The 27941-nt window shown below is 40.7% G+C and overlaps 1 protein-coding gene across 7 annotated transcripts in view; it reads left to right on the top strand.

Moving 5' to 3' along the window:
* MARK1 (microtubule affinity regulating kinase 1) overlaps nt 1-27941 on the top strand; it is a 130619-nt gene that overhangs the window by 23485 nt on the left and 79193 nt on the right. For all 7 annotated transcript variants that reach the window (XM_090048597.1, XM_090048588.1, XM_090048559.1 and 4 more), the window contains 2 exons: nt 21845-22048; nt 22729-22782. In XM_090048597.1, coding sequence (XP_089904723.1) covers nt 21845-22048; nt 22729-22782 — 258 coding nt within the window. The remainder of the gene's footprint in view (nt 1-21844; nt 22049-22728; nt 22783-27941) is intronic.

The following is a 27941-nucleotide window of genomic DNA, read 5'->3' as shown; positions in this document are numbered from 1 at the left end:
AGCTAGAAACAAGAAAATCCTGGACATCTTCAAATTTTTTCTCTAGGCATGTTGCTGCTCTGTCTTCTACAGACTTTCTGCTCCTACTTTCTGCCTCCATTGGAAGTCAGCCCAAATACAAGAAGCACTTCTATACAATTAATAGAAATATGCATCTTTTCAAATGACAGCATTTTCCCAATTTAATGTTTACTTACGATAAATATCATGTCCTAGTAAATCCTTTTTCTTTAGCAAAAATATTTTGTCCCTTCATGTTGTAATGTTGTGGGAATTGGGATTAGCTCACTGGTTAATTTTTAAATTAACAGAATTTTACTTAGATCCACAATTTGGGGAAGTTTGGTACTAGCTTTGCCATTTTCAGTTACTTTTAGCAGCACTAAATGCTTTAAATCCTTCTGATGACTTCTTTTTTGTTATAATGGGATGAAGTGGCAACACTGAGGCATCTTCCTTTATATTCAAATGATGTGGCCAGCAACCTTTTCACACCACCAGCTGAGTGATTTCCAAAGCACATCAGCAGTGAGGAGCTTTACCTGCTCTTGTGCCAGCAGCTGGGAGCTGTGCCCATACCACCTCTGCTTCTCCTGGCCCCTGCACCTCTGGTGGGGTATTGGTACAGCTTCCAGCTGGGAGAGAGCTGGAAGCTGTGTGCACTTTGCTGCCACTTCTCGCGGGCTGGATCCAAGCTATGGCACAAGCAGCAGAGGTGGGGTTGGCAACTATGGTGGAGCCAGCAGCAGCTGTGGCAGGACCAACAGCACAGAAATTAGAACTGGTGGGGAAAGTGGCTGCTTGTCACACTGGTAAGGGGCCAAGCAGCTCCAGGGCATCAGGGCTGTTGGTACAGCCTTTGTTTGCTGCCTCTTCTTCCACCCCATTGCTGATGACCAGATCCAGCAAAGCTTTGGATTCTGTGAAAGGCTTTATCTCCTCTACTGTTTTCATCCTCAGATTCCCTGGGCTGCCAGTATCCTAACTGACTGGCTGGAGCAAGCCCACAGTCTGGATCTGACCCATGAGGTTCACACCGTAATGTCTAATGTATGGAATATTGGACCTGCGTTTTGTACCTTTACAATAGTAGTTACAATTATGAAAGGCATTTTTATCAAGATGTCCTAATTCCACAAAATATTATAGGTGCACTGCATTTACTTCATAAATTAAATTTTAAAAGTGATGGGAGGAAGTTTAACTTTGTCTTAATATCATTATATTTTTAATTTAATCTATAATATGACTGGTTCTGATGACACATTGTATATAGCAATTTTTAAATGAGGGAATGTTGTTTCTACTTCTTATTGATCCTTTTCTCCTTGATGTATGTGACACTTCTGCTTATCTCAGTCATGGTCAGATTAAAAGGATCTAATTGATAAAATAGTCTATCTTTACCAATCTAGATGCTTTGTTTATAGTTCCTTCCAACTAGCAAAGAGAAATAAAACACAAAAAGGTTAATGCTAGGGCAGAAATGTATTTTCTGGTATCCTGGGAAGTTTCCAAATACTGGAATAGCAAGAGTTCACAGAACCATAATTTATAGGAAAAAACTAGTTTACATCTCTCAGAACAGTTCTTCTAGCTTGAAAGAAACCTTGAATCGGTTAACTACACCTTGATTAACAAGTATTATCTTTGCAACAATAAAAGAATTGTGGACCACTGACTTGCAGAATACACAAAACCATGCCTGTATCTCAGCTGCTGGCAAACTTTGAGCCCACAAAAGCTATATAATTTTACCTTTATAGTTATCAGCTAGAACTGAGGGGGAGGGGAGGATTATACTCTTAACCTACATAGGTATACTGGTAAAACTTTGTTTAGATGCAGTTTATATTGGAAAGGAAAACTGATGTTGATCAGTGAGATGGTTTAACTATAGAATACACTCTTTTACTTCTGTAGGCTGTTTCTCCACTAAAGAGCTTTGTGGTTATGGTTTTATAGTTATGGCTATATTGGCAAAGTTTCTATTTTAAGCTGGAAATCAGCAACCTTTTAAGGAGGCAGGCTGGGCACTTGGAACCCAGCTGTTGGCTTGGGCTGCCATTCCCCTGATGCTCTGATCCTTTTCTGGCTCTGTGCCCTACTCTGTTTACTGGGTACCACCAAAAGCTATAGTAGGTACCAGTGGGGGACTGCAAATTTGGTAGCCAGGGCTTGACAGGAGGCTTAAGTTGCTGCTTTAATGTGTCCCCTTTTAATTTGCATCCCTTACTCCACTGAATCAATCTTTGTGGGCCAGATCCAGCCTATGGGTGGTAGGTTGCAGAACCCTGGTACAGACTAGTCTTTCAGTCTGTTCTTTCCTTACAAGTAATGTTTTAGAATATAACTTAGTATAACATTACACTCTTGGCATTTTAGATCAAAAATCAGAATAATGAAGGTATAAGTTTGGAAAGTCCTGATTGACATATACTACTGCCAATTTTTTTTAATTGTCTTTTCATTTTACCATTATCTAGTATATTGATCGTTTTTGCAATGTTGCATCTATACAAATGGATTTTAAAGTTTCAGTTGTAGTAAGATCGTGTTAGTTTTCTGACTTTGGCCTTGGATGCAAAGTAGACATCAGCACATTATGCTTGTTCCTAGTATGGTGAGAACATTAAGTCTTCCATTATAGGTTGTTTGCTGGAGAACAACCATGTCAAAAGTGGGTCTTGACACAGTTGTTTATATAATGCAAGAATGACTGAAAGTGAATTAAACTATACTATATAGAAAATGAATGTTATCACAAAAATATTTAAATCTTTATTGTCAAATTCTACTTCCTTGCGAACAAACAAAAGAGAATATTCAGTAAAGATCATTAAATAATTTGCCATGGAGTTTAAGTAAAGAAAAGCTTCAACTCTCTTTTGGCTTCACAATGCATTTATATCGGAGTCAGTGAAATCACATCATTTAATTTGGTGAGCTATCTTCTGTGAATTTCAATTTTATTTTTTTTTAGTGTGACTTGTATGCACAACCTGTTTGAGTCAATATATCCAATTACTGGAGGTCAAATCCTCTAAACCTGCCACAACCATTTTAGATTTCAGCAAGCAGATGCATCTTCAATGTTACTGTTTTCCAAGCAACTAGGGGTATAAATATAGCTTTAAAATGATCTGTTTAACCTCATCTAATTATATCGGTTAAACAATTAATTGATAACACAGCAGCTCAGACACAATTGCTGCTGTGACTGGGAGCTGCTCCGGGGGCTCTTTGGTGGGGTGGAGGGGGGAGGGAGAAGAGGAGGAGGCAGTGGCATGCCCAGCTAGACAACACAGGCCACATGAAGCAGGAGGGAGCACCTGTGAACAAGCAGCAAATGGTGGGTTGGGAAGTCATTAGGTTGCCTACTGTTTTGCCTTTTAACCTCATAAGCTATGGGTAGAGACCTACTGAATCACCATTTCCATGAAATCATGATTTTTAAGGCAGGCCTTCTGAAAAGGTATGGGTTCCACAAAAAAGTGCAAGGCCTGTGTTTTTGGCAGGCTCTGTTGGGGAAGAAAACCTCACCAAAAATAAGATGGTGGCTCCCTCTGGGGAGCCAGCAGTGCTTGTGGCCTTTGTAACTCAGGCACATAGCCTGCTAGGGGAGGAAAGGAAGGGTTGGGGGGCTGCTGGCATGGCAAGATGGCTGCTGCCCCCTGCCTTACATTGATGATTGGCTGTGAGAGCTGTCTGTCATACAGCCCCACCCCTTGCTACCAATTGGGAATGAGGTCATGCAAAGTACAGCCTACATGGCCTGTCAGAGGCTTGGGGGGAGGCCCACCATGCTCCATCCATGAAAATGGCTGCCAGCTTTGTGATCTGCCTGCAAAATTGGCCGGCAACCACTTTGACTTCTAGCCATGGGTACTAGTCCCCCTTGCTCCTCGCGTCTCTCTCCCTCCTGCCTGCCCCCACCTTTTTCTGGTTCCTGCTGGGGCACTGCATGGCTTCTCTCCCATTCCTTTCCCTGCTAGACTGTGCCCTGCCCATGCTAAACAATAACTGGTGAGCTAACTCATTATCATTGGCCTTTTCAGTGAAAATGATTAATCATTTAACCTTTCACGTCCCTATTTGCAATGGGACAATATTGCAGGCCAGTAGGCGTTTCCAACGTTGTACATCTTGTACATAATCATAGCATGACTTCCCAGTATTGGGTGGCCAAAATGGTCTAGTAGCTTTATTGATTTCTGCAACTATATTTATTGGATGTTTTGTTTATACATATGTTTCTAGAAAACCAACCTTTTTTCATCCCTCAAGATAATTTAATATGTAATTAATTGCCAGTTCCTCTCTGTGTTGCTGTAAATATTCTATGTACTTCCAAAGTAGAGTTGTATTGGCACTGGGATATATGATGGCTGACAAACTATCAGTTTGTATTTGGGTAATTAGATGCCCAACTGCCACTGGTACAGTGTTAAATACCTTTAATAAACATGTATATTCACTTTAAATATTTGATCATAGCCAACGCTTGTAAACAAATAAAGATGCTGAGGAAGTAGGTGGATCTTGAATTAAAAGTAATATAGCTAATCTTTCCCCTTAGATTTGTTTTTCAAAACACTTTTTTTCAAGAAAACACAAGTTTTCTTGAAAAACGCTGGAATCTTTGTGAATGTTGGCTTGAATATATTTGAAACATCTGCCTTTGAGAACTGAAAAAAGTTTGTGCTTTTGGAAACACAACCTAGTAAGTTTTTGTGGTAGTATTTATGCAAACATATGAAGTAGCCTGTCTAAACCATGTGTTTGAAGAAACTGTGTGTGAGGAAATATATTCTTCAGTACATTACTTCACTGAATAGCAGTCAGCTTTTTTGTGTCTGACTTAAAACAGGGGTGTCAAACATACAGTCTATGTGCTGGATCCTGCCTCGTGGCATATCTAGTGATAGTCATAGTTTTATGCACAATCTAGAGCTCTGGGGTTCTAGTGGATGTGGCCACTGATGGCAAATGGTAAGCAAGGGCTGTATAGTGCTGCTAGGGACCTACTCAGTTAGTGATTTCATGGATTTTGTAGGTTCTGTGAAGTCCAGTATTGCCTGCAAAATCTGGGCAATGCCTGTGAAATCTGCAGGAAAAAATAACCGACCAAAAATAAAACTCTGGCTTCCCTGAGGGAGCCAGCAGTCCTTATCATGCTGTGGCTTCCCACCAGGGTTGGGAACAGCAGAGGGGGATGGCCACTTGAAAGGCTGTTGACAAGATGGCTGCTGTCCTTCCCCTCCCTGCCCCCCCATGCTTTGCTGCTGATTGGCTGCAAGGGTTACCTGTCTTGTGGCCCTGCCTCCCTCCAGTCAGCAGTGAGGTGTGGGGCTGCATGACAGACAGCCCTCACAGCTAATTAGCAGCGAGGGGCAGAGCCACTGGGGCCCCTCAACCCACAAAATGACTGCCTGGGGTTGCATTCTGCCCACAATTCACGGGGGCTGCCCCCTGATTTTTGCTAGGTCCCTAAATATAGCCCTTGGTTGCCCTGCGGGCACTTGGCTCACTGCCACTTGTGTGCCTCCTCCATGGCAGGCATCCACCTGGCCTGTGGCTGCTTGCCCCACTGCTACCACAGCCACTGCTGCAATGACTGTTACTGCTACTCCATGCCATGCCCAAGGCTGGGTTCAGCCTGTGAGGAGCACAATCCAGATCCAGTTCTGAACACAAGGTGTGTTTTGATACCTCTGACTTTAAAATGTTTGAGTTTGGTAAAGAAATGATGAGTGGCTAATGTGCACGCTTAATGAATTTAAGCAGTAGGTAAACAGTATTGAGACCTCTCACTCCTAAAACCTTAAGTTCATTCTGAGGCTCAACCAACTCAGTGGTTGTTTCATGTTTAGTGTGAGGGGGGTGACATGACCTTTATGAGTTGTACTCTGTGCAAACTTAAATGATGATCAAATCACTTCTCCTTGAAGGAATCCAGGCAAGCTGTCTTGTTTGCCAGAGGAGTAACTGAATTATCCTTAGTGCAAGACTAATGCTAATGGAAAAGATTATTTCATCCATCTGTGTCATTTCTGAAGTGTGACTTCTTCCCATGCACAGCATGTTTTTTCTCCTTCCCCTCACGTCATTCAACCAGACAGCCACTCCTGAGAGGCCTCAACCCATGGATTTTTTTCACCCAAGTTTTCCTCTTCAGTTAGGTCTGCTGATTGAAGTTTTACTGTTTGCTGCACTTTAGATTCACAGCAAAGATTTGCCCTTCTTTTTGTTTTTAGGGCATGTTTAGACTGCTTCCATGGTGCTTCTGCAAGGGCCACAGATGAGCATTCCCTGCCTACCATTCCTGTTCTGCAGGCCCCAAACTCAGAAACGAGAGGGTGAAATTGCCTATATTCTCCTTCCCCCTGCCTCTTGAGTATATCATGTTTTCACACACACAGCATGCCCTAGAATAAGAGATGCAGAATGAAAAAAGATTTTTTTCTTTTATAACTGAGCAGCAGCTAGGGAGCTGAGCCTGCCATTTGTTCTGCTCCCTGGGGATCACATGCAGACTTTACTTCTGTTTTCATTTGGCTGAAATTGGGACTGTTTCCTCACATATAACGTACACACCAATTTCCCACTGCTTTTCTGGAAAAAGTTACATGTGCTATGTCAATATATAGGGTACTGGATTGAGTACAGTGGTGGAAGAAAGCCCTTGGGCCAAGTTCATTGCCCCATTTTTCTCTTGTATTTGCTGAGAGGAAGTAGGTGGGTGGGGCATACTTAGTAACCTTCTTATGAGTACTAATGGAAGCAGTAGAGATGTGCTGCAACAGTCTTTTCTGATACTTTTCCACGGAAGGTATGGGAGCCAAAAAAGAGTGTGTAAGAAGTTTGGGGAAACTCAATGATCAATTTACACAAGTTGTGCAAAGGTGAATCTTTGACATTTGGGTCTGGTGATGTGACTGTCAGGTTCAAAAACCACAAAGGAAGTGTCATTTACTAGTGCAGAGTAGGTGAGGATGGTGAATTACAATGTTGCTATTTGCTTCTAGTCCCAAACATCCTGTTTTGTTGTTGGCTTGCAGAACTGGAGGGGTCACAGGTTTAGGAGGCAGTGTAGTTTCCTAATACTTATTTATTACACCTGTGCAAAGCAGCTAGTATTCACTTTGGATTCGGCCAGTTCGGGGGACAATGATTCAATTTGGTAATTCGAATCACTGTCCCAAATCAATTTGGCTGAGTCTGATTCGGAGATTGGCTGCTGCTGAATAGGCCAGATCTCTGAATTGGATGGGCCCCATTCCTCACCTGCTGTCCCAGCCCTGTCAATGGCTGCCCCACCAGTTCCTAGCTCCCTGCTCTTTTTAAAAAAAAAAAAAAAATGGATTCACCAGCTGCTGCCAGGGGGGCAATCTGCAGTGCCCCACGCTGCATGGGGGACTCTGCCATGAGCCCCCAGAAGGCCCAAGGCTGCCGCAGCTGCAGGTGAATGCAGGGCTGATTCTTTTTTTTTTTAAATATTGGGAGCTGGGGCTGGGCAGGGTAGCCACATAGGGGGGTGGTTGGCAGAGTTGGTGGATGGGGCCTGGCAGGGATCCTCCCATGGTCCCCTTCCTCCTCCTTCAGTTTCCCCTCCCCTGCCCCCTACTTACCAGCATGGGGTCTGGGTCCAGCTCCCTGCAGCAGCAAGCGGCCCTACTATTTCCTTTTTTTAGAGCCTACTGCTTGATGCATCTGGTAGCCTTCTGATTCTTTTCTGCCCGGATAATGTCATTCAGCAATGATTTAAGTGCACTGTTAACCCAGTGTTAGTGCTTTGTTGGGTGTGATTTTTTTGAAGTTTCAGTGGTGATATGCAGGAACATTTTTTTTCTTTTCATCTTCATATTGGGTTTTTTCTTTAAAGGGTTTTTTCAGTATTACATGCATTAGGTTTCAGATGCTTTGATATAATGTTACAAAGCCAAAATGTAATAAAATCAGTGAAACTGAAAGCTGGTGCAGTGTTCTCCTAATAAGTCAAAATAAAGATGTCAGGGATTGTCTAATGTTTATTGTGGTTCTTTCATAGAATATTAGAGAAGTAGGGCTGGAAGGGACCTCTAGAGGTCATCTAGTCCAGCCCCCTGCCTGAGGCAGGGTCATTTATCTGAACCATCCTATACAAATCCATTGTCTACCCTTTTAGTAAAACTACACAGTCAACCCCAACACAGCATGAGACATAACACCCTAACCTACCACAAGTAAAGCAAGGGAACCATGGAAGCCAACATCCTGCTTCTGTAGAAGGTTGTTAATAGGTGCTCCAGAGATCTCAGGTAGAAGGCCCTAGCTTTTAAAACTTACGTTGTATTTGATATGATTAAATGAATGATATGAATGCATTATGTCCTCCATGTGTGTATTTCTAATTACTCTCTTCTGTTTTACATCTACATTATGCTGCTTCTCTTCCTTTCTTGTTCATCTCCCTCTCTTTGCCATCACTTTAGTTTCCTTAGCAGTTAGTCACATAAGAGCAGTGATCGTTACTCTGACTTACCCTGTTTACCTGAATCTAAGATCACTTTGAATTTAAGGAGATCCCCCAATGATCAGATTCTAGACGTGGAAAATATAATAAATTTATAATTTTCCATGTACAGAATATAATTGTTAGAGGGTCATCACAAATCCCACCCACCTGCTCCCACTTTCTGCTGGTATGCCTAGCTGATCTGGACATAAGGGGACCCCCAGAGCTGTTTCTGACCTCCTTCCTACCCCAAGCTGCAGGGAACTTAGCTCAGCTGTGGACAGCAGCAGTGAAGTGTAAATTCCTCCTTCCAGAGTTCACTCCGTGACAGTGAGGGTTGGGCGCGGGTGGAAGGGGAAGTGGAGCTGGCCATGCTGGCGTAATGCTGTTCCTGTCTGAGCTGGCCTTCCCATGCTCCCACTCCCTGGTGGAGCAGTTTGATACTCCAAGATGAGTAAGTCAAGGCTTTGTTTTCCCCATGTTGAATGTTTATGTGGGGGGAAAGCCTTGTCTTAAAATTGAGTAAACACAGTATTTCTGAAAAGCTAGGTGAAGCTTGTAGAAAATAATATTCTGGGGCTATTTAGGAAGAAGAGGGCCAAGTATAAACAGTTGTCCTGTATTTGAAGGAGGTTTTAAACAAAAACAAAAACCTGGATACTGGGATGGGGAAACTGTGTTTTGGGGTGAAACCTGAATTGTGACCTGAGAGTTTGTTTGGTATGTTTTAGTGAATATCACTTTTCTTGCTCAGAGTGAGGGCAAAATATCTTTTACTGTACTGTCAAGATAGTAGCATCTGTGAAGACTTTTATGAAAATCAGCCCCACCACTTAAGGCATCCTTTGCATAAAGAGAAATAGAACACAGCTTAGAAAGCCAATTAAGGGGCAATTCTTATGCAGTTAGTACTTTTAAATCAGTGACAGATATCCTAAAGGCTTTTTTGTGTGTTTCTCAAAATGTATATTCATGGGTAGAATACATTCAATCTGCTGCCACTGGCTATAGTATAAATATACATCATCAGATGAAGCAAGTCAGCTGTACTGGAATATGTCCTGGCACAGCTGTTCCATTTCATTGGGTGAAACAGATGTTGCCCATTGTCCTACTCCAGTGAGTGGCAGGGGCCCAGTCCTGCAGGACAGCACTTGGGGCTCTGCAAATGAGGGAATGCTAGGTTTCCCCAATTGCAGAGGCATACCTTGTTTCTGACTCTGAAAGTGGGGAAGTTTGGGCAGATGCACCTAGGGCTTTGGGAACCCAGTCCTATGCACTTTGGGAATTCCTCTGCAGAGAAATTCCTAGGGTACATAGGATCGGGCTCCTGAAGCCCCAGGAATGCCTGCCCAGAGCAGCTGGAGTTGCCTGTTTCTCCTGCCTTAAAACAGGCATATGCTGCAAAATAGCAGCACAGATTGATAGTTTCCTTTTGTCACAGCCACAAATTTGGGCATTTGTGGGCATGGGTGTGTCTATCTCTCTCTTATTTTGTGTTGCCTTAAAGATTTTTATGATGGCACAAAGTGATGTCTTTTGGAGCCTCAGAATGCTAGAGGCATAGAATTGTAAACATGTCCTGCGGTGAATAGCTTGCAGTCTCAAAAGCAATCCTCTTTGTTGCTGGAATCTGGAAACTTGTTGCTTTATGCTGAACATAACCCTGTGAAAGGTTTGGTTTTGTTTTTTGTTTTTTTTAAAGACCTTCTTGAAAACCTCCTAAGGGGCTTAGATACCATAGTAACAAGTGCAGGTTAAACATTTACTTGGTCAACACTCATCCTTACATATCACTTTTATATCTATATCTATATATCTATCTATTTACATTCATGTACCTGTGCTTGGGAACACATGCGAGTGTGGTGTGTGTATTTTCTTTAGGAATTAATTTTTAATCTACTAGAATATAAATGGATGGCATGTTGTCTATTAATGTGAATGGTATGTTTGTATGCATATTGATTTCTTTTTATATTTATATAATATATTGTATGCTTTATGAAGGGAAAAGAAAGCTTGAATCGCTTAATCTGTTTGTCAATATATGTTAATCTCAATGTTTACACATTCCTTCAGCCTCCTATCATGTACACATTATGTTTTTTCAAATGATTGTAGCACAATTTTTCTATCCATTTGCTTGCACTCATTTATAATTCAGGTTATGATCTTTTGGTAGAGCTTGAGTTCTGACATTTTAGGTGCTTTTGCTGTGTAGAAAACTTGCATCTATATAATTAATTCTGTTAATTATGTTCTTACAGGTAGATAAAAAATCAAACTAAAAATGAGCACTTCCAAGTGTCTAGATTCTTTAAAATTCTGCCAGTGTATTTTAGTGGATGTCAAAATTTAAGATGCACTTAAATTATTATTTTTTATTTTTTAAATCACTGCTTAAGGGTTGTTCCTGGCATCTTCAGCAGTCTCAGTTGAATAAATGGGTGGCTATGCATAAGATGAACTATCAGACAAATTGTAATAGAAATGTCTCATGGTAATTGTCTATAACATGTTCTGCTACTAGAAATTGAACTAAAAATGAAGATTTTTTTTTTTTAAATACAGTATCTGAAACTCATGAACTTTAAGCAAAAGAATTTCTGCAAAGTTTTCTTAGAATATTTTCCGGGAGAAGCATGCAGCTTAAAGATTTCTGCAAAGCATACATGTGTATGATATATTTTTCTGTTTGCATCTAACTACTACATCTAACTACTAATTTTGATAACCAATCGACAGTTTAAGTAACTTTTTTAGAAGAGGGGCTGTTGTGGAGCCCCATCATCCAGCTACCCAGTTTGGTACTTTCTCCCTCCCCATATGCTAGATCCAGTGCCTGCCATGTCTGCTCCATTTGGTCCAGGACCAGTGTCATGTGCAGTGTGGGTCCAGAAGTGGGTGGTGCCTGCAGCACAGTGCTGGACTGGCCAAGCTAGGAACTGGATCCTGCATTGTGGGGGTTGGGGTATACTCTGTGGGTCCCTCCCATGCCACACTCAGTGCCTGTTCCAGTTGGTCTGGGACCCATGCTGCACATGGCATCGCCCAGGACGAGCAGGAGCAGGTGGCCAAGCGCAGTGGATCTAGCATGCAGGGGGAGGGATCTGTGGAATCGGACCAGCCTCTGGGACTAGTCCAATGCTGTTCATCTGGCACATGGAGCTAGGTGTGTTTTACACCCCTGCTGTAGATGATTGAATGAACTTGGCATTCAGCTTCTGGGTTTTAGTTCTAGTGACAGTTGTTACTGTGGTGTACTGAAAGTTTTAATTACTCAAATTTTGTATGCAGGAAAGTATTGTAACAACAGTTTTCAATACTGCTGCTGGAAGACTTGGATCTTTTTTCTTGAATTTCTTGACCCTTTTTTCTCTCCTTTTCTCTTTGCTTGCAAGGCTCTTCTCTCTAGACCAGTGGTGCTCAACTTTTGGGTTTACATTGTAATTGAAACTCAAATCAGAATAGAGAAACTGAGTTCTTTACTCAGCTATGCTAGTGATTTTTACAAATGAGACCTTTGCATTGTATATACATGTGATAAGAAAGGAAATGTGAGAATGGAAGAGAGAATCTAATTCTGTTGCCAGTGACTGCCTAAAGCGGTCTTCAGTGCAAGAAGGTACACTCAGAAGAAGGAATCAAGTAAATGGGAGTTTTTAAATTTTCTCAGTTGTGTTTTTCTTTTAGTTATACTTGCTCCATTATCTTTATTTTTTTTTTCTTTTTTCGTGCAGTTATTGAGTGTTTTCTGTTCAGCAGACTGGAGTCTTTGAGCATATCAGTACTGAAATCTTCCTTGTCAAGGAGCATGATAATTTAGCTGGCATGGAGTGCTGTCTTGCTGCAGCCAAGTTGCTTCTGGTGCCTGAGATTGCTGTTACAACTAGGTTGTGTATTTCTGTGGTATTTTGTCTATTCTGCAGGGCTAGGGACAAAAATTGCAAATAAATGATCAAAAGCTGGTTTAAATGTGTAACAGCATAGAATTTCATTGCACATAAACCAGTTTCCAAAAGTCTGAAACTAGTTTAAGGTGAACCTGGTTGAATGTAGGTCAGACTGGTTTATGAAACTTCTGTCCCAGATGCCTTCCTGGTTCAAGTTAAATAAGAGTCCCCCAGCATTCTTTTCAGCCCTGGGCTGGGCTGGGCCATACTGTCTGCTTGAGAGCAGGGCTGGTCCCACCCCTCTGCTTTTTAGCTGGAGCAGTGAGGGCTGGCTCACTGGTGTCACTGGCAGGTACACTGCCCTTCCTCCCCCCCCGGCAAACTCTGGCTGGGGTCTGGGGTCAGGGAGGGGGTTTAAACTCACCTTCCCATGAGTACAGAGCTGCCCTGCCCTGCTTACTTAGTGTAGGCTGTGACTGTGGACTGCAAATCACAGAGGCACCTAGAAGCAGGAAGAGGAAGTGATGAACAACTCTGCAGAGTTCTTTTGCTGTGATTGTGGACTGCAAATCCCAGAGACCTCAGGGGCAGCAGTAAGAGAAAGTGAACACATAAGCCATGCTGGCTATGTGGCAGAGAGCTGTGCTGTAGTACCCTCCCCCTCCCCCTCTCCCTAGGCTTCTGGCTTGAGCCACTGCAGGCATGTGGCTATTTTTCATGAATCGCAGGTGAATGTCTGTCCACTTGCTTATTAGTTCCATCTTTGCAGCTGAAACCAACCTGCAAAGACTGAGTTAATTCAGCCTTGGGCTTTTTGACTGTCTGTACTTAGCCCAGGAAACAACCTTTGTTGTAGGCAAACGGATTGAAAGCTTTCAAGTACAATATTGTCTCAAAGCTAAGGGATAGTACCATATAAAGTAGAGCAGTGTTTTAGTGATTCAGATCTAGCAGTATAATCAAGCACATGCTTAACTAATAGTTATGTCTGGAAATCTCACTGAATCAAAAATGAAGCATGTTCTGAAGCACATAGTTGGATTGAACTAATATGATTGACTTCTTAGTGGCAGACAACTAATTCCAATACCTGTGTACTATAAGTCCATGAAGAAATGAGCATCCTGTAAATATGAAAATTGGACTCAATCAGAATACAGAGATTAAAGCATTATTGAAGGGAACCGTGTGTTGTTAAGACTCCATAACTCACGTCATCTCTGCACATTGATTTCACTTCCCTGTAATATTGACTTAATCCTGTATCGAGAACTGTTAGCATGACATTTCTGAAAACAATGACTACTTCATTGTATTAATTTTAATTTAGTATTTATAAAGTAAACAGTTAATTTTAGTATGACTTAACATGGGTTAGAACCAACCTTTCATTATTACCATTGCAGACCTGTTTTTGTTTAAAACAAGAAAAAAATTGCACTTGCTTAAGGAAACAATTCATGTATTATTTGTTAGCAACTTTAAATAGACCAGTTCATAGATTTCATAGACATTGGGGCTGGAAGGCACCTCAAAAGTTGAGAACCCAGCCTCCTGCCCCAGGGCAGGAAGTCAGCTAGGGTCAAAGGATCCCAGCAGGATAAGCATCCAAAAGTTTAAGGTGTCCAGAGTAGAGGCCTGCACCACCTCTGGAGGGAATCTATTCCAGGCCTTGGGAGCTCAGACGGTAAAGAAGTTTTTCCTTATGTCCAGCCTGAAATGGTCCTAGAGGAGTTTGTGGCCATTGGTCCTTGTCCCTTGTGGCGCTCTGGTGAACAGATGTTCCCTCAGATCCTGATGCACGCCCCTTATGTACTTATAGGCTGCCACCAGGTCACCCCTGAGCCTGCACTTTTCCAAGCTGAAGAGTCCCATGGCTCTCAACCTCTCTTTATAAAGCTTATTTTCCTGCCCTCTGATCATGCATGTGACTTGTCTCTGGACTCTGGAGAGTTGGCTAAGTTGTGCCTGGTACAAGTTAAAATCTAACCATATTATAGAACAACTCTCAAACTCTCTCAAGAGAGAGAATAAGAGTAAATAGAGTGAAGTTTGCATACTTAGTAAAAAAACCAAACAAACCCCAAAACAAAAGTTCCTAGGAGATGCTTTAAAAAAGAAAAGGAAAAAAATCCAATATAATAAAAGCATTTTGGAATTGAGCTTATAAATAAATTTTCTATTTGTCCTCGTGAAATGGCACTCTTTAACTGCCACATGACTAGATTAATGTACAGCGTGCCATAAATAAACTCTGTGCTTTTATATTTCTTTTCTAGCTTGTCTAGAAAGTAAACACCTCAAATGTCTGCAGAACACAGCTTGCGGGTCTTGATGTAATAATTCCAAGCAATGTGCTTGTAATGTTAACACAGTCTTTTTACTTGTTTCTGACTTGATTACTTGAGTTTTTAGTCATGATAGCCTGACTTCTCTGTCTACCATAAGAACAGCACTGAATAACATATAGGACGTTTGTGAATGCTTTAGTTTCACAGATTTCATAGACATTAGGGCTGGAAGGGACCTCGGGAGATCATCGAGTCCAGCCCCCTGCCCAAGGGTAGGAAGTCAGCTGGGGTCATAGGATCCCAGCAAGATAAGCATCCAATTTACTCTTGAAGGTGTTCAATGTAGGTGCTTGAACCACCTCCACTGGCAGACTGTTCCAGACCTTGGGGGCTCAGACAGTAAAGAAATTCTTCCTTATGTCCAGCCTGAAACGGTCTTGCAGGAGTTTGTGACTGTTCGACCTCATCATCCCTTGGGGCGCTCTGGTGAACAAACGTTCCCCCAGATCCTGGTGGTCACCCCTGATAAATTTATAGGTGGCCATCAGATCACCCCTGAGCCTATGCTTTTCCAGGCTAAAGAGTCCCATGTCTCTCAGCCTGTCATCGTAAGATCTGTTTTCCTGACCTCTGATCGTGCGCGTGGCTCTCTTCTGGACTCTCTCAAGCTTCTCCACATCCTTTTTGAATTGTGGAGCCCAAAACTGGACGCAGTACTCCAGCTGCGGCCTCACCAAGGCCAAGTACAAGGGGAAAGCCGAGTACAAGGGGAAGGCCAAGTTGCCTTGTTTAAACTTACCATCCAACAAAAAAAAGCTTCCTATTGTACATAAGGAGTTGAGACTAAGGTTTTTAAACATTAAGATTATGTAAATACAGAAATATTTTTTCTGTCTTGATTTAACAAATGATTTGTCTATCTTTTACACCTCCCAAGTCCCTAGAATCACCCTTTCCAGGAGTTGACTAGTCTGCTTACTTTCACCTGTGATCCTAAGTTATGTTGTACACATGATTCTGACATAACATTACATGACTATTTTGTTCACAAAATCATAATTCAATGAGATGCCTCATTTGATGATCTCCACTCTGCTTAAATCCTAGCTTTGATTGTCCATGTGCAACAGGTAACTTCAGGTATCTAAAAAGATGCACTTATCTCATGATGAACATGGAGATTTCTAATTATTCTAAAAAGTGTAATACCTGGTAAAATGATCAATGAGTATTTCTGATAGGTTCAGGTGTTTTTAACTTTAAGATGTAAATAGAACAGTTATTTCATTGTGGACTTTGCTAGTCTAAATCAGGACTGGCAAACCTGTGCCATGGGTGAGTGGCGTGGGCAGCCTGTATGTGGTGCTTGGCAAACTGGGGACATGGCAGATAGGGCAGGAGCGAAATACAGCAGCAGATCAGGCAGGGAGCACAGGGCAGGGAACAGAAAGCAGAACATCCAGTTAGGCTGGAGGAAGGGGATTGGAGTGGCACTCAGAGGATGAGAGATTGATTTGTGGCATATCGGCTAAAAATGTTGTGCCCTGCTGGTCTGTATAACAACCCATTCTCATTAATGTACAAGTTCCCTATCTTCCCCCCACTCCTTGTTTATCCCTTCTTTCTTGTCTTGTTCTGGTCCTAGGCTAGAAGAGTTTACAGTTTAATTGTGCAGTTATCAAGCTTAATGGTGCCTGGATATTGATTGGAGTCTGGGTGCATTTGGACTATATGTATTAATAATAAGCAAATACCTGAAGAGTTTTTCTGATGAGAGCATATTTTCAATTGGGCTCATATTTTACTATACATGGGATTAACAAATAAGAACTTCCAACCTTTATATATAGGCTTGGCAGAATTTGATTTTTATTATTTGTTTTAGTTTTGGTGACTAAAATCAGTGGTTATAATTTACTTATTTTTTTAGCATTTATTTATTTAGTTTTTATCAAGTTAAAGTTTTAGGTGGGGCGAGGAGAGCCCTAACTGCACCACCCATGAACTGCTGTTTTGGCAGTGACTCAGGCAGCTGCTGCAGGAGCTGGGGCCTGTGCTAGTAAGGTTGTGCTAGGAAGAGGGGTTGAAGGGGCAGGGTTGCTGGCAGTCAGGAGTCCATGAATGCCGACCATGGCATTGCGGGAGCTTGGCCTGTGTGTATGTATGTCTCTCCAGGGAACCTTTGTCCACAAGTGTGGCTGGTCCTGGAACAGTCCCTGAATGGGTAAGGCCCTTCCTCTGTCTTTTCCCAGTTAGTCCCTGCTGCAGTGGGCAAGGTTTCCCTTGTGTGCCTGCCTGGGGTCCAGCTCATCCTCTATTGGCCTGGAGTGGTGCCAGAGGAGCAGCTGGAGCCCTAGTGGGCTTGTCTGGGAGCCAGGGTTATTTTTGCTTCTGGGGCACATCCCTGGCTTCTGCCTACCTGCTCCCCCTACCCCCACTTCAGTTGAGTCCTGCAGCCTTAGTCATAGTCAGTGTGTGCATGCACAGAACCCCCTGTCCCAGATTTCCTAACCCCCATCCTGGATCTTTTTTTCTTACTTCCTCTTTCAATGATATTACTAATGGAAATATTTTTCTGCCAGTCTGTAAGTGTAAGGTGAAATTGCCATTTATTGGTTTTTGTCAATTTAAAAAAAAAAAAAAGAAGCTTATTTGTATATTAAGAAATATTTTGAAACATCCTATGTTCTGCTTCCATGAGAATCTATTTCCAAGTCCCATGGAAGTATTTGTATTTATATATCTAAAGCATTATCAGTAGGTTTTGGTCAGAGATTCCCAACTGGGATGCTGCAGAAGCCTTTTAGGGGTTCCATGCTGCCATCAGGTGGAACTGCCCTTCTGTGCCTCTGCCTCTGAGAGATTCTGTAGTCTCTCAGAGGTGGACTGGAAAGTGGCTGTGGCAAGAGAGGGTGTGCTGGTGCTGGCCTTCCTGACATGTACTTTATACTACAGGATTCTAAAGCAAAGCAAGGCTGCATACAAATGACATGGGATTATATGTGCTCTGTGGTCTCCCACAGTCTGCCTGGTGACATGTTGGTATCACACAGAGCAGCCTTGATTGGCTAACCCAGGCTGTTCAGAGTCAGTGCCTGTCTCCCTACAGCTTGATGTGGGATTGTGACACGGGCATGTCCTGCTTCCTGCTTAGCTGGAGTCGTAGAGGCCAGCAAGTGACTCTGTCTTCCTCTTTGGGGAGGGTGCCAGACGGCTATTGTGGCTTCTCTCCAAAGGGTAAAACTGTACAGACTGTCACTCTCCTAGGAGTGATTTAACCCTAGTTGTTCTCAGGTTATTTTTTTTTTCCTTGCAGCAGCCATTTTGACTGTGGGAGAAAGATCCTGAACATCTGTACACTGGTTTCACTTGGAAGAGCAGCGACTCTCCCAGGGGAAACTATGTATGTATGTGGCCTAAGAACCATCACTGAAATACATCTTGGATACAGTAATTACAGTAACATGCTCAGAAGGGGGGAAATTCCTTATTCCTTTTTTTTTTTTTTAATTCTCTTCTCATCGACCCTGGGCAAGTCTTAGGGTGTTCTGATGCTTGGTTTCTGTGTGGCATTTTTATGCTTGGATCTGCCATTCTTCTCATAGTCAGGGGCTTATTCCCACCTACCTTTGGGGCACATACAGCAAGTGTGTAAGAAGTTCATGCAGTGTTGCAGCAAATAACATTCAGCACTATGAAAAGTGACAGAGTTAACTGTAAGATGGAGAATAAACACGCAAGGAAGAGATTAAGTTTTTTTTTTTTTTTTTAAACTCAGTAATTGATTTGGGAATTTTGAGGATATGTCTGAACATGATAATGAAACTGACAGTTTGATGGCAGGCACCATGAATGAAAATCTGGGGGGTTTGGGGTGTCATGTCTCCCTTGTGTGGGAAGGAAAAAATGGGGCTCCTTCCCTCATCTGTAGGCAAATCATTGCTTTAGAACAATAAAACACTATTTCCTATATGCAGAATTATTATATCAAAATGTTGCTGGCACATTAGAGTTTGAAAGTTAATATTTAACAATAATCTAAGTAAAAGCTATGTTTCTATGAAAAGCAAAAAAAGCTATATTTTTATCGTCCGCACATAATAAACAAATAAAGATGACACTCAGAATAATTTTATAATAATTTGCAGCAGGTGATGGTGTTGCAGGCAAAGAAGTTCTGTTTTTAAAATAATTGAACTTTCTGATTCCTTTTTTTTTTCTTCCCCAGAAGGACTAAAGCACACAGGCTTTTTGTAGTTTACCTGCATTAGTAAAGGTCTTGAATTACTATTCAAAAAAGTAGTTTTAAGTAGGGCAAGTTATGTAGCACCTGAACTTTTTTTTACAGGTTATAAGGACAGAAGGGACCATTATTATCTTCTCCTGTCATTTTACGTAGCACAAGCCTTAGAATTTATTTTAGTAATTTGTGTGTCTACCACAGTAACCTTTGGTTGAAACCAGGGTGCATTTTCTAAGGAAAGCATCCAGTCTTGAACTGAGGGTTACCTTCACTATTAAAAACTTGAACATTATTTTCAGTTTGAATTTGCCTAGCTTTAACTTCCAGCCAATGGATCTTGTTAAGGTTTTTGTTGGCTACCTTAATGAATCCTTTGCTAACAAATACCCTCTTTCTGTGCAGGCACTTTATAGACTATGATCAAGTCATCTCTAACCTTCCCTCCTAATATGTTACATAGACTGAGCCTTTTAAAGTCTCCCAGTGGAAAGAAGGTTTTGCAGAAACTGGCCAGGGTGGGAGGGTGTCTCTGAACAGTTTTGAGTCTTTTAGCATCCCTCTTAAGCTAGACGCTGGAACTGGACATTTTATTACATCTATACTGCATTTGTTGAAGCCACTACTATTGCAGTACAGTCTCTCCTTTTACTCAGTATTCCCTTGTGTTTACACATCAAAGAACCTTTTTAACTCTCTTAACTCACCCTGTCACAGTGGAAACTTGTGTTCAGCTGGCTATCCATCATAATTTAGAGTTCCTTTTCAGAGTCACTGCTTTACAGGATACAGTCCCCAGTCCTGTAAGTGAAGTTTTCTTTTTTTTTTTCCAGTGCCAGTCTTTATCACTTGCAGTCTTTACCAGCAGTGATTTTCCCCCCCCTCCCAATTTGTCTATCTGTGATCTGAGAACACAACTTGCTGCTTTTGGCTAGAACAGTTGCTTGCAGGGACTCTGTAAGGAACTGTTCCTCCTCCCCAGTTTGATGCTGACTCGTCATGAACAATTACATTTTGACATGTACTTCAGTCTTTCAGATGTGACCCAGGGATTGATTTATTTATTTATTTTTAATAGTTCTTTTCTAGCATCTCTGATTCAGTTTGAACTTAAATGCAGCTCAGTAATTTCTTACTTGAGTGGTCCTTATCAAATCAGTGGAATTACTCACCAGCTTAAGTATTTGCAGAACTGGGGCCTATGCCAAATTGTAATATTAATATACTTTATATCATGGGTGAAATGTTTACCTTAAATTCTGCTTTAGAATAGGAAGGTATTCTATAAGGACTGGCAGAGAAAATCAACATAGGAGTACTAGATTATATATATTGGTAGAAACAATGAAACCTCCTCTAATGTACTTCATCTATGTCTGTCCTTTTTTTTTAGGTAAAAGAGCTAGGAGTTATTACTCAATGCAGATACTGGCTCAATTCCTCGATGCAATTAGAAATAAGATAAACATTGTATAGTAGCAGAGCACAATATGTAAATGAAATGCTGACTTTGACTCTGTCCATGTCTCAAATGTACTAGAAATTAGAGGCACTTTAACAGTGTTTTCTTAAAACATGGCATTTAAAACACTAAAAGCTATGTTCCAGTGAGGTTGGAAAGCATTTGTGGGATTAGAGAAGAGGTTAGGAAGAATTTGCTACTAGGCTTGGTTTAAAAGGTTAAGTATAAAATAATAGAATGTAAAAGCCTATTGTGTGCTTTGTTACTCTGACCCATAACCCAGGAAAGCAGCATTCATAAAGGACCATATTTTCAAGGAGTGGGGGTCAGCCTAAATGCTATTTTGTATTGATGTAAAAAATATGTGCATGCTTTTTTGAGGGGAGAAGAATTTTATTTCACAGATTCGTTATGTGTAGTCCAATGGCAGAGATTGCCAGTAGGGAAGCTAGAGAAGTGAATCAGATCACAGTAGGGCTATGTACTGCTAGTGATAGTCAATGCAGCCGTTTCACTTGGGGTTTTGTGACATTTAAAATGGGTTCATCAGATATTGTGAGAGTAAATATAGTGATATATAAGTGGAATGTTAGAATTAAAGATGGTCTTTTATAATGGATACTGGTGTGTCCGGGGGAATAGGTAGATAGTCAGGAGCACAGGGAAGCAGAAGGTTCCAGACTGAAGTAATTCACCATGACTGGTAGATTATCTTTCCTATTCAGTGTCTGTGGTTGTTTCATGAACCTGGAAAAAAACCCACATTACCATATTATTAAATGAAATGGATCTTTGTTCTCAACATTTAGGGTGATAATGAATTGTCAGATTGTGGTCTTTTGTTCTCTGTTTTCCATAAAGGAAATACAAGCATCTGAAAATTAGGGAGGTAAACTCAGTTTTGGAGAGAATTTTTTTGCTTTTGGTTTTATTGCTTCAAGTCTGAAGGACTGGATTTGATGGCCACCTTGTTAAATAAATGACAAATGCATATTTCCTGTGCTTTCAAAGTACACTAATTCACAACTTGCAGAAAAACAAGGATAGCTCTTTTTTTAAAAAAAAGAAAAAATGCAGAAGTACTTCATACTCATAAAAGGCAAACCGTTGGGGGGTTTTCTCAGGGTTTGACAATTACTGATGGAATGTGAATTGTTATATAGTCTGTATTTTAAAAACACTTCATATTTACATTTGTATGTACCATAATTGTTACTGATCAATCTAAATAATACTTTAACTTTACATATAGAACCAGCTCTGCCACATCTCTCAATATCCATCTTAATACATAAGCCAAACTTGCTCAAAAGGCAAAAAAATCTATCTACACTATTGAAAATTATCGATCATGCTTTTTAAAAATGACATACGTAGTTGCAAAAATATTTCCATACCATAAACATCTGCTTAAACTCCTGTATAGATTCATTTCTAAATATTTTGTTTTTCTTGTAGCATATCTCTGTGGATGGGTACACTGAACCACACGTGCAGCCTATCAAATCAAGTAGCAGACAAAACATCCCCCGGTGTAGAAACTCAATTACATCTACAAATGAAGAACATCCTCACATTGGAAATTATCGTTTATTAAAAACAATAGGGAAAGGAAATTTTGCCAAAGTGAAACTAGCAAGACATGTTCTTACGGGAAGAGAGGTAAGCTTTTAGAACATGATCAGTGTAATATTTTCGTTGCTTTGGTTTTGTTTTTGGCCTTCATAGGTAACTGTATTTTTAAATGTTTTATCATTGTTTATAATTGCGTATTTGAATTTTAAGAACTAACTTTTAGTACTGCACACTAGTTATAGCATATGTATAGACAGGATTTAAATTTTACTTGAGCTTCTTTATTTGTTTGAAAATGAATTCCTTTTTTTAAAAGATATTCAGACCTTTTTGAGTGACCCTTAGAGGGGCATTGCTTTTGTTTTGTTGTTTTAAGTTTGTCAGGAAATCTTTGTCTTTCTCTCATTCTCCCTCCAACCTATATAAATATTCAAATACCCTCAAGAATAGCTTTTTTAAATTAAGACTGGAAATACTACTTTTTCCACACTGCTGGCTTGCAGGCATGGAAGATAAACTTGCCTGTATACACTGACAACCTATAGAAACATAAGTGGATTCTTATTAGTAAGAACTATGTTAAGTATGGTGACTAAGGATTAACAAGTGCCTACAATGGACATACAATTTCACAGCTGTATTTTTGCATGTAAGTGTGCAGTATGTTTTCTTGCATGCTTTTTGGCATTTAAAATGCTCAGCGTTTTTCACAAGTTTAGTGATGCCTAGTTTTTTTAATGTTTTTGTTCTTCTCCCCTCAACCCCAGGTCGCTGTGAAAATAATAGATAAGACCCAGCTAAATCCTACCAGTCTACAAAAGGTAAGACTTCAACCCCTGTAATTGTATGGCGCATGCATAGTAAGATAGCAATTTTTTACTCTTTCATCTTGCAAAAAATTTTCTGTGGTGTGGAATATTGTACCTGTGCTACTGAGGCATGAAAAATGGCATCTCATTATCTTTGTTGTAATCAGAGTACTAAATTTGTGCTGACTATATGGACTACACCTGTACCTCCTGGTTGGATGTTACTCTTCTCCCACCAGGTTTTGTTTTGACATCTGTGAAAACAATTATCTGAAGCCTTGCTTTGCTGCCAGTCAAAGGTGCAGAATATTTGAGAACAAAAATAATTGTTCTTGCTCATTTTAAAATGTAGCACTGTTAACAAGCAGTTGTTTTTCTTTATTTTAATGTGACTGACATTACATTTTTCTTGTTATGAAGGATGAGAGATGCATACCAGTTATTGATCTTAATAGGTATGCTGCTTTGTTCATATGTTCTTTCAGTTTTAGTAGTTTCTCAAGGAACTGTTGCCAATTCCTGTGTGTATGTGCCTGTAAAAGAGGTGTATATGCATACACTCAGAAATGACCCCAGTAGTTTAAAAATACTGCTTGGTTTGTCTCACTTCCTGTGTCTTTTGCAGAAGCTATTCAGAAACTCCTTACGAGCCATTGTTGTGTGGTGTTGTGGGCAGTATTTACTGGTAAGCAGGGTAGCTCTAAGTGGTTTTCAGCAGAGACCTGCTTTGTAAAGCCAGAGAGAGGCAGAGTTAACTGCTCTGTGATGTGGAGCAAGACATCCGAACCCAGGAGCTTTGTTCTTAAAGGCTACTCAGCTTCTCTGACTACAGGATCTTGTAAATTTTTTTGCCAATAATAGCATAAATAGAAGATGCTGTTACTTCCTCCACCCTTTTGTGGGGTTTGTCATCATACAAAAAATGGGGGGGGGTTGTTTTTAATTATGACAGATAATATAGTTGGTTTAGATTTTGACTCTTTTCCAGTTCTAGCATTGAGAATCCACAAGAAACCCTGTCTGTCCTACTTCAGTTTAAGACTACCATGTAAGGGAGTTCATACACCCCACAAAAGGAGTTTTCTTACTAATGCTGCTTAGGTTGGCTAAGATAGAGCTAATAGGGCTTGGAGGGCTGTATCTGCAGTTGGTGAGGCATATTCCAGACTTGTTATCCTTGCAATTTGACCTTTTACTTAGAAATGAGGGAATTTGCCCTCAACAAGTAGAAAGGACAAAAATTGAGTGGTATAATTAAAGAGTGCAGTTAGCAGAAGTCTCTGACAATTTAGTGAAAGTTCTTTGTATTAATAGTGTCAGCCTATTCAAAATCCTTTGTAGTTTTCTTTATAATTTTAAATAGAATTTGTAAATGAATGTATATGAGCTTGTCAAAACTTGTTAGCTTTTAGATTTTGAAATGACAACTTGCACAAATGCTTGAAACCGTTTCTGTGAAAGGTTTTAAATTCACTTACTACTAAAACAGTTTTTAAAGAAATATTTTGAAGGGTATAGTTGCATTCCTCCTCATGTTCTCCTCTGTATTTTAGATGGTTAAAAATTTCTTAAACAAAGGTTGGTAAAAAACAAAACAAACTAATCATATATGTTAAATTTGGTTCTGTAAGTGAAAATAGAATACTTTAGCTTGCTGGGTTGTTTTTTTGTTTTAACTGTTTTTGTGTGTGCATACCTGAGTGGTGGACAAAATATAGAATTAGTCCAAGCTAAATAAAATAAACTGACCAAAACAAAAAATCTTCAAATAATAGGAATCAGTGCAACTTGTGTTCTCAAATATAACTGGGGAATGCTCAGGGCAAAACACACAACATTCATTTATCTCATTTAATTTTAAATATTTTAAGTCAGTACTATTTTTAAGTGGCTTTAACACAGCCAGTAAATTCACTTAATGTGATGTGCCTTAATTACTCTCACTGAAGGAACTGTGATTTTAAAATTTTTGTTTTCTGTGTATTTAAATGCAGAGCCTAATTTTATTTTTTATTAAAACTTGCATTTGGTTTACTTTTGATTTTCTATGGGAGCCTTATACTTGTATAGTGTCATACATATTCACTCCATCATCTAATTGTATGTTTATAATTTTCCAGACTTTTAAGTCTGAGGAATACTTAAAGTTCTGTAACAGTCAGTTTGAAAGATAAACCAATAAGATCATAGTTATTTGTTTTGAAGTACAACAGTTGCTTAAGACACAAGGTGTGGCTACTTTTATTTCTATTACAGCAATAACTTGAGACCCCACTGTGCTAGTATGGCGCATGCATAGTAAGATGGTCCTTAGTTTTTAAGGGCTCACAGTTCAAATAAACAACGCAGTGAGGGAGGGAGTCTTTTTATTCTTATTTCACAGGTGAAAATCTATGGCACAGGAATTAAGTGATTTACACAGCTATAAATGGGTCCTTAGCCGTTTGGACTTGGGAGTTAAAAGCAGCTGGATGTAATGCTAAGCACATAACTGACAAGTGTACTGTTGGCTGTAGAAGCTAGTATGCTTTATAACCACACTAGCACAATGGGCTGCTAGAATGGGGGACCTTCTTTGGCCCAGAAAGCTTCTATAGAAACACAAGTTGAAGGTAAATCTAGTGCCTCCTCAAAGAAGACTCAGTTAACTTGTAGGAATCTACTTTCCTTGCAGTTGTTGTAATCAAGTCAAGGTCTTATTAGTTACATTAGCACTTTCATTTTACCACCCTGTTCATAAGTTTCTGGAAAAGTTTGGGGTTTTGGGGGTTTTTTTTAAACTTTGTGCTTCAATTAAGCTTGTTTGGGGAAATTTGGATAGTCTGGATTCCCAAACAAATTACATTACATTAACTTGAGCTAAAAGTGGAGAAAACAGTTTAATAATATAGCATAAAAAATTCCAGGAAATTTAATTCTCTTAAAACCAAGCATTTGTAAACCCCAGAAAATCAGCTAAAATAAAGAAACCTCCTCTAAACTTGTAAAATCATGCATGTTCAACCCCTGGCCTGCAGGACACATCTTGCCTGCAGTTCCATGTTATCTGTTATCAGGTGTTCCCCCAGGTCTAGAAATTTGGCAGTTAATGCTCCCTTGTGATCAAATTTCCAAGCCCTACAGGGCTGGATTGGCCCCACACGGAGGGATTGGGCCCCAAGCACGCTACAGACCAACCTGGCACTACTCATTTGGTCCACGGGACAAAGTTGGGCACCACTGTGTTAAATTATTAGTCATTAATACATCCAAACCACCTTCATTCTGTTCTGTGATACTGTTTCTTATCTGTACAGTTACAGTCGGTATATATTTAATGCTTGTGGTCCCAAACTGGATTCAATTTATTATTTATTTATTTATTTTTAAGACAGTAGATGCATGCTCCCCTGTGCCTTATGGAGTCATTATGGGGCAAAGTTCAAGGTGTCCCTGTACCCAAGAGATGGATTCCTCTTTCTTAGTATGTTTGAATAAATGCGGTTTCCATGGCAGAAACAGGTAGCTAAGGGAAAATCTAGACTGTGGTATCAAACATGTAGTGCCTATAGACTGGATCCACCTTGCAACGCCTCTTCATCTAGGCTAGTGGAAGGGAGTGTGTGTGGGTGGGGGGCATTGTGGGAAGAACCTACCACAAAATCCAGGGCCCACTGGCCCTGTTGGACATGCCCCTTAGTGGCAGAGGGACTAGTAAGGGTTCTGCTGCCACAGCCTCACTTTGCCCTATGGCCACCACCTCATGCTTTGAAGAAGATTCAGCCCACAAAACAGCTTTGTAGTTTCTGGATCTGACCCAAGTTTGGGGGCTTTTTTGTACCCTTTGTACCCTTGATGAGTGCGGCTGTGCAGTTATGTAGTGCTGCAGATGCATCTGCAGAGCCACATACAGCACACTCCGTTGTTCTCTGCACTGCAAGGGAGCAGTGTAGTGGGGGATTTTTTGACCCCTGAATATCCTACAGATATGTAGATCCCACAGAGGGAAAAAAAAAAAGTGCACCAGCACACAGCAGCAGCATGTGCCACCCAAAGCCAGAACCTGACTGGCCAGAGCTGAGCTCTGCTGCCAGCCAAGCTCCACGTGGCAGGATTGCTGCTTCTGCAGCCCTGGAAGACCCTCAGAATCCCAGGTAAGGCTGCTGGGGTCAGGCCACTGTTGTCCCAGCCTCTCCTACCCCACCTGGGGTAACTTGCCGTGCGCCAGTGCACACGTGGCACAGGCATTCCCTGGGGACAACTAGTGGCAGCGCAAGATGTGCTACTGCTAGTTGTCCCCGGAGAATCAATCGCCCACACACATCTGGATGCAGCTTTTGAGTGCATCCAAAGAAGCGTACATGTGTGGTTTGTAGCACCTCAGAACTGTTTGAAGCACTGCAAACCTTACATATAGCACATGCAAATGTTTGCTGTACCACAAATTTGATACTAGGAACTCTCAGTGTTTGATACTAGGAACTCTCAGTGTAAAGAGGGGGGGGGGAAAAAAAAACAAAAAACAAACCCAACAAACAAACATGCTCTAAAAGCTGTGCCCAGGATGATGCTCTGGCTACTGGCCAGAGCATTTCCACTGCTTTAGGTGTCCCCTGGCTCCTCCAGCAAGCCTGGAGCTGGGAGGAGTGGGGAAATGGCAGTTTCCCTGAAGTGGGGCATTTTCTCTGCAGGAAACTCCTTGTGTAGGGAGGTGTGCAGCAGCAAAAAGCAGTAACATAAATTTTGTGGGGATATGTCCTGTGTGTCTAGGGCTGAGATGGTTGAGTTTTTTCACTACTTTAGAAACAATACTAGATGTTTATTTGAAGGGCTTTTAATAAGTAAAAGCATACCTCTTTGTGTTCAGTGCATTGAAAAGGAATGGGAGTGGGGGGGGGGAACAGAGTGGGAGGAATTGTCAACCCCCCAAAAATGCAGCTGAAATTAGTCAGATCTCAAATAGCTTCAATTTTAAAAACTTTTCCAACATTATGGCTTCAGTCTATAAAATGTTGTTTGATAATTAGCTGCTTCATGCACAGTAGTCTTTCATAAAATTTTAGTAGTTTGTATTGGATATGAAATATTAAATGTCTAAAAGATTCTATATGTAAGTATATATAAATTCTACATTGTTGACCAATGTGTTTACTTAAAGCTGCTATAAGATGACATTTAATGCACTATTTCTT

The sequence above is a fragment of the Crocodylus siamensis genome, chromosome 1 (assembly GCF_052110815.1).
Source record: "Crocodylus siamensis isolate JL-2025a chromosome 1, ASM5211081v1, whole genome shotgun sequence".
In the NCBI taxonomy this organism is placed as follows: Eukaryota; Metazoa; Chordata; order Crocodylia; family Crocodylidae; genus Crocodylus; species Crocodylus siamensis.
Note: the sequence above shows the minus strand (reverse complement) of the source record. Positions and strands in the feature narration are given on the sequence as shown.